This window comes from Mesitornis unicolor, unplaced genomic scaffold (assembly GCF_000695765.1).
Source record: "Mesitornis unicolor isolate BGI_N332 unplaced genomic scaffold, ASM69576v1 scaffold33196, whole genome shotgun sequence".
Lineage (NCBI taxonomy): Eukaryota > Metazoa > Chordata > Aves > Mesitornithiformes > Mesitornithidae > Mesitornis > Mesitornis unicolor.
Window position 1 is genome coordinate 3,833 of NW_010193528.1, and position 6,423 is coordinate 10,255.

Below are 6,423 nucleotides of genomic sequence, written 5' to 3' on the forward strand. Positions count from 1 at the left end.
GGGATCCTGGACGAGGAGGGGCCGGTCTGTCTGTCTCTGGTAAGGTGGGCTCCCCAAAGCCGGCGTCGCCCTAGCCCCGCGAAGAGCCCAGGCAAGGGAGAGACCATGTCCCCCGCTGGCAGCCGCCGGCCGCTGTGGTGGCTGCTGCTCACCTGCCTGATGCCCGCACCCTCCCTGGGTCAGGAGTGCTCGGCGGAGAAAGTGGAGGATACCATCATCGATATAAACTTATCGCTGCCCAAAGGCATCCGGGGCGCTGAGCCCGTGTACGCCCCGACCCCAGAAGCTTGCGTTCGCACTTGCTGCTCGGGGGAAAAGCTGGCAGGTAACCGGCTCCTCTTCGGTCTCTTCTGTTACTGCGTACGAACGCTTGGGAAATTACTCCTGAAGTTGTCAGGGACAAGGGTATTCTCTATATTTGGCATAGAAACGTTAATTTATCCTTTCATACACGCTGTGACTAATAACAGCTTGTGGCTGCCATCCTGTTTTGCCAAGTGTTATGTTAGGTCTTAATGCAAGACCCCAGAGCATTCGGGAAAATAGTTGCGGTAAGGAAAGTTAAGCTTAAATGTTAAAAATTCTCAGACCCCCCAAACTCTAAGATGCCTAAGCTGTGCTTAGTAGACACACTACAAAGTTTAATTTTTGCCAAAAATTAGAGTGCTTACCCTTCTCTGAGACGAGTGGTTTGTGTCAGGCTCTTGGAGCAGCAGGAGGTACAGCAGCAAGTAGAAGTAAAGTAGTAGTGGTAAAAGTAACCTCGCCAAGCTGCTGCAAGCCAAGAGATTACTGGGACGTGATGGGAAAAGTGTATAAATAAGTGTATACATATAATATACTCCCCATATCAAGGAAGTTTTCAGATTTATTGGGATTTTTAAGTGAGAAATTATTATATAAAGTAGTGTCGGTGCAGCATGGGTGAGGGGAGGAGAGGATGAGGGATTAGACTCGTTATTTCCCCCAGTTCATCTGTACAGGAAGAGGAAGGTGAGACCTTTCATATGTTGGCCCCAGGCCATTCTTCTGCAGTCCTGGGTTGTTTTTCTTGTAGGAATGTTATGTGCTGGTACTTTTCCTCTTACTCACATGATTAAAAACTAATTTAACAGATCAGAGCTTATTATCAAGATGGGATAAAAGTTCTTTTTGCTGAAGTATGTCTGTATCTTGCTTTGCAGGAGACAAGAAGTGTAATTTGATGATCTTTGATGGTCGAAGGACAAGCGCACATCCAAACTGCTACCTGTTTTACTGCCCTAGCACAGAGGCTTGTCCAATGAAACCCGCGACAGGATTTATGAGCTACAAGATAAGTAGAGGTAAAGAATCGTAAGAGCTGCCAGTCCCCACACTTTTGCACCTGAGTTTTCAGTAGTAACCAGAAAATGTTTTGGGGTTGTGTTTTTAATAAAATGTTCTAAGCCAAGCATTGTAATTTGAAAATGCTGGGGTTTTTTGCTTTGTGGGAGATGGATGGACAGGTGTGTGGTGAGCTCCTGTGTGGGCCCAGCTTCCCGGTTGGGAAAAACATCCTGACCCTTATGAAGTTCCTTCACATAAGATTCAGAACTACTCATAATTTTCCCTTGCTTAAAACAAAAAGAAGCTACTTCTGTCTTGATATATTCAAGAAGGAAAATTTCCTGGACATAATGCTGAACAGTATCACTGAAAGCAGTGGAAATAAAATGCCTGTGTAGCTGTCTGCATAATCAAAGGACCCATGCTGCACTGGTGAATACCATGTACACACAAGCAGAAATGTTGGGCAAGCCTTGGACTACTGCTATGATGTTACCAAGTAATTTGCAATAGTAATTGGCAATAGTAATCATTGTTTTCTGCCTTCAGTTAGGGAACCTGAAACACAGATGCAAACAGACTAAGCTCAAAGCTTTACGACATGCGGGTTTCATACTCAGAACTTTCTCACTGTCACGTGCTGTGGGATTTTTAATAGCAAGTCTTATGTGAGGACTGACATTGATGTGCACCAGACCTGTCTGAATGGCTCACATAAGAACCTGATAATTAGACTGTCCTCCTGCCAGGACGTCACAGAGTGGTTGCAGTGTGGCTGCTTGAAAGAGCAGAAATTTCGTATTTCCAGAGACTAAACTTTTGCTGAAAAAGAGAACTTTTCCAAGAGGAACTACACAAGGAGCAGCAGCAGGATATGTAGAAAGATTATTCACATAATCTTAACAGATATTTTTGTGCAAGCAGTCGCACAGGAACTGGGCAAAAGCAACGTGCAACAAATTAATTGCGTGCCTGTAAAATTATCGTTAGAACGATTCTTCTGTCCAGCTCTTTCTCCCCTAGAAAAATACAGGCGTTTCAAACAAAGAAGCAAGAAATCTTAACTGTGCTTGTGCTTGCATCCTGCATGCAGTGTAATGCTCAGCTAACAACTTGATTGCATATACCATCTCTTTTTCATTTTGCATTTTTTCGTTTCTGTGAACATTGAATTACGGAAAAATTACGCTGGCTTATTTACCTTATGTTCCTACTGAGTTTTCAAAGGTAGCACCTGAGTGGTGTTGGTACTGACAAACATTTCAAGCTTTGTTTTTTTCATATGAGAATCTGCATGTGCTTACACTGAAAACCAAACTAAAAGTAGGAAAGATACTTTATTGGTAATAAAGCCACTTAAAATACTGATGCTATGTTAGTAATTTCTTTTTTTCTTTTTTTTTAAGTATTCTTGTACCTGCTAACTAATGGAAACAACCTATGGCTTGGGAAGTAAAGCATTTCCTGGTCCCAGTTGCAAAGAGCTATTGCCAAAAAAGAAATAACATTTCTGGTTTCTGCTGTTCGTGTACATTTGTGGCACTTGCCTTTTCCACCCGCAATAAGATACCCAGTCAAGAGTGGTGGGTTCTAGCAAAGTATGCTCAGGAGGTGTTTAGTTTGGTTTTTAAGAGTGACAGCCTTAAGTTTGGTTTCTAGTGCAGCCTATTGGATTTGAGGTATCAGCAGGACCACTTTGGTTTTCAAATCTCTGGTGTAGTACCCTTGTTCTTTCTTACTGACAAGCATATCTGTCCCAGTACCCCAGGTGTACCTCACACGTTACAGGTTTGGGCAATTGCATTTGGAGGCTTGTAGTCTAAAATGGAGTCAGAGAATACTATAAAAACAATGTTTGATGCTGAAAATGTGGAGTAGAGTTAGTTAATGCAGGCAGTCACATTAATTAATCCGAGTGCTGCAGAGTGGCAGTGATATTTAACTCCCATATGGAGTTACTAATCACGTAGCCTCCCTGTGCTCCCTCCACCCATCCTTTGAATGCTATGTGCAAGTTCTGTGCTTTCCTAGCTCTTGCCCAGGTGAGTGAACTGCAGGGCACATAGCATGCTGCAAGTGCTGTGTAGCTGTCACACTACATCTGCTGTTTGTTTAAACGCACAGGGGAAGCATCCATGGGAGTGCATCAGGAACAGGGAAAAAGTGAGCTGGGGACTGACTCCATGGTGGTGACAGGCCATTTCGTCGCTGGTGTGGAAAGATGTCCGGCACTGCAGAAGCAGTTTGACTGTCTTTGACCATGCAGTTTCTGATTGTGCATTGTCTTGGTTGCACTGGATAGAATCATAGAATCAGATTTCTGTACAGGAAAGCTGCTTTTCTGCGAAGACGATATACTTGATTTCATGGGAACAAAGTTGATGAGACACTTTAATTGAAGTTTTGGCCTACACTGGTATGTGATGATCAAGGTCTTTAGCAGTTTTGAGTTAAACAGGTGCAGAAGCTGGGGGGAGTAGAAGCCCAGGGCAGGTGACCCCAAGCTGACTCCAGGCTGGCCAATGAAAATTATTCCATACCATAAACATCATGCTTACTGTAAATTTGGGTAGTTTGCTGGGGGTCGCCCTCTTTCCTCGATGGCTGCCGTCCCAGGAGGTGACTGCAAATACCTGCAAATATGTGAACTGACTTGTGTGAAGCAGTCACAGGGTGTTTGGATATTATAAGAAAGAGGGGCGTATATAATCCTCTTGGCTAGTTGAAGTGTGTACATCTGACAAATAAAAGTGAGGTCGATAATACCTACTTCTTAACTGACAGAGGCTGAGAATGGTTTGAAGGCAATGCGCCTACTCGCTCTGCTTTTCACCTCTAAATAAATGCTTACATGCACGCAATATGAGTATAAAACAATCAGATTGGGATGATTGCTCTGCTTGGGTAAATTCTCTGAGAAGCTGCAGTCAGGGTGTATTTTAAGGCTCATGATGCCTCAGTTTCATTAGTCATTACTTCTGGAGCCCCCTTATCTCTCTCTTACTAAGAAATACAAATGGAGTAAGCCTGTGGTAGTATAAAATAGATCTAATAATTAAATACTTGTACTTCCTTTCTGTTTCCAGACACCCATGCCTCAGAGGACACATCCTTCAAAAGTGCGGACTTTTCTTCAAATGAGTATCCTTTGTCTTTGGATGCTGGAGCCCCTATTTCTCACAGCCAGAATAGCCATCAGAATCTCACCGCTGCTTTGCAACAATCTGTCTTTCCTCAGGCATCTGAACTCCAGAACCACACGGGCGAGCATTTAGACAACAGTGAATTTAATACAGTTCTTCCTGAATCTCAAAAGGCAAAATATCCTGAGAGCTTAGACACCACCCCAAGGCAGAAAGTAATTAACCTGCTGTCAAATGCATTGTCTGCTGTTCAAATTGGAAACCCCTCTGCTTCGTTTCCCACCACTCAGTCTACTGTTCGTGAACCCAGCAGTACTACTCTTACTTCTCTGCCTACAAGTACCACCACAATGGAATCTACGACCTCTCTGCCTACTGGTGGTGCTAAACCTACTACTGTCACCACCACTACCGCCGCTACCACTTCCTCTCCACCTACTGCAACCACTAGAGCCAAACCTGGTATCCCTGCCACCAGCATCGCTGTTACTCATGCTCCTCTTTCCAGTCTCACAACTTCTTCTTCTACTTCAACAACCAAGTGGGTGACCACGAACTCCAGATCTACTACTGCCCTGTCAGAGATGAGAACTCCAGCCATCCCTCCTGAGCCAACAGTTGTCTCTTCCAATGGTACCAGCCATGTTACCCTCCTCTCTTTCTCAGGTTTCACTCTATCTACTAGTGATTCCCCCATGGCTTCCCAAAACAACCCTCAGGGCTATGACCCTTCTGATTCAGAAAGCTACCTGCCAGAGAGTGCTCTGAGTGGGAAAAGCATCATTCAGCTGGGAGAAAAAAGCAGCCTTATAGCAGCTTTGCTTTTTGGGGTGATATTCTTGTTGCTAGTTATGGCACTGACAGGGAAGAAATTACACGAATCTCTTCAGAAGAGGCATTATACCAGGCTGGATTACTTGATCAATGGAATTTATTCTGATGTATGATGGGGAGAGGCAATAAGATTGCGAGGAGCATCTCTCATCTTTGAGAGGACAACTCTGAAATGACGGAACAGTAGGTACTGAAATCTCAGGAGAGGATGGATTCCTTTTTTGGCCACTAATGGGAAAGTGGCAGATAGCTTTGGTGGGGAAGAGGACTGCTTTTTCTATGCTGAACTGTAATGTCTATAATTTTTGATTTATTACTAAATCCGGAAAATAAACACTAAAATCCAAGTTAAGCTAAGAAGGTCTTATATTTAAGGAGCCAAAGCATTCGAAGAGCTTAGTCTGTACTGTGACAAGATTAGTGGAATAGAAGTAAACCTAATAAATTCAGTACCTGTGCAGTGCATGAGTGTTTTCAATGCTATTTGCACCCAAATGCCTTAGTGTTACAGTTCTGCCTGGCAATCCTATTTACTCTATCTGTAGCCTTAAAGGAGTGCTTAATAGTAAAGCTTTGCCTCCAAATGATTTTAGGTTCAACCAGTAAAAATTGTAGTACACATAACTTAGTTGCCTTAGTTTTTCTTAGGTACATATAGCATATGGATATAAATGTATCTTTGATGTTGGTTTTTTTTCTCCATACATCACAAGCTATCCTTAAAACCACATGCTGCAAATTTGAGTTTGCCTTTTCCAAAGAGTTCACCACCCTGGAGCACATTGGGGTTTGTGGTATGTATCAGAGAGAAAGAGTTTTTACCCATATCAAAGTAAAGCAAGCTACAATCAAGGTCTTTCATGACAAATGTCACGACCAAGTGACTTGGCATATGCACGAGAGAAAATCTTTTCTAATACACCTAAATCCCTAACAGTTGAGACTCAACACTTGATTGCAGAGCAGGCAGAAACTTGTGAAGAGGGCTTAACAAAGACAACAGCTCTTATTATCGGCAGAAGACACAGAAAAGGTATGGTCTCCATTTGCTGAACATCTGGAGGGACTGAAGAGAAACAAGCAAGTTCTAAAGGAAAACGGTGCCTATGTATGCCACCTCAAAGAAGTTTTCTGCATT

The 6,423-nt window shown here is 43.2% G+C and overlaps 1 protein-coding gene across 1 annotated transcript; it reads left to right on the forward strand.

The window, feature by feature from the left end:
• The first annotated feature begins 105 nt into the window (after window positions 1-105).
• MANSC1 (MANSC domain containing 1) lies at window positions 106-5,398 on the forward strand. The gene is made up of 3 exons (XM_010187491.1): window positions 106-325; window positions 1,185-1,325; window positions 4,395-5,398. The coding sequence occupies exons 1-3, from the start codon at window positions 106-108 to the stop codon at window positions 5,396-5,398; spliced, it is 1,365 nt and encodes a 454-aa protein (XP_010185793.1).
• The last annotated feature ends 1,025 nt before the right edge of the window (window positions 5,399-6,423 follow it).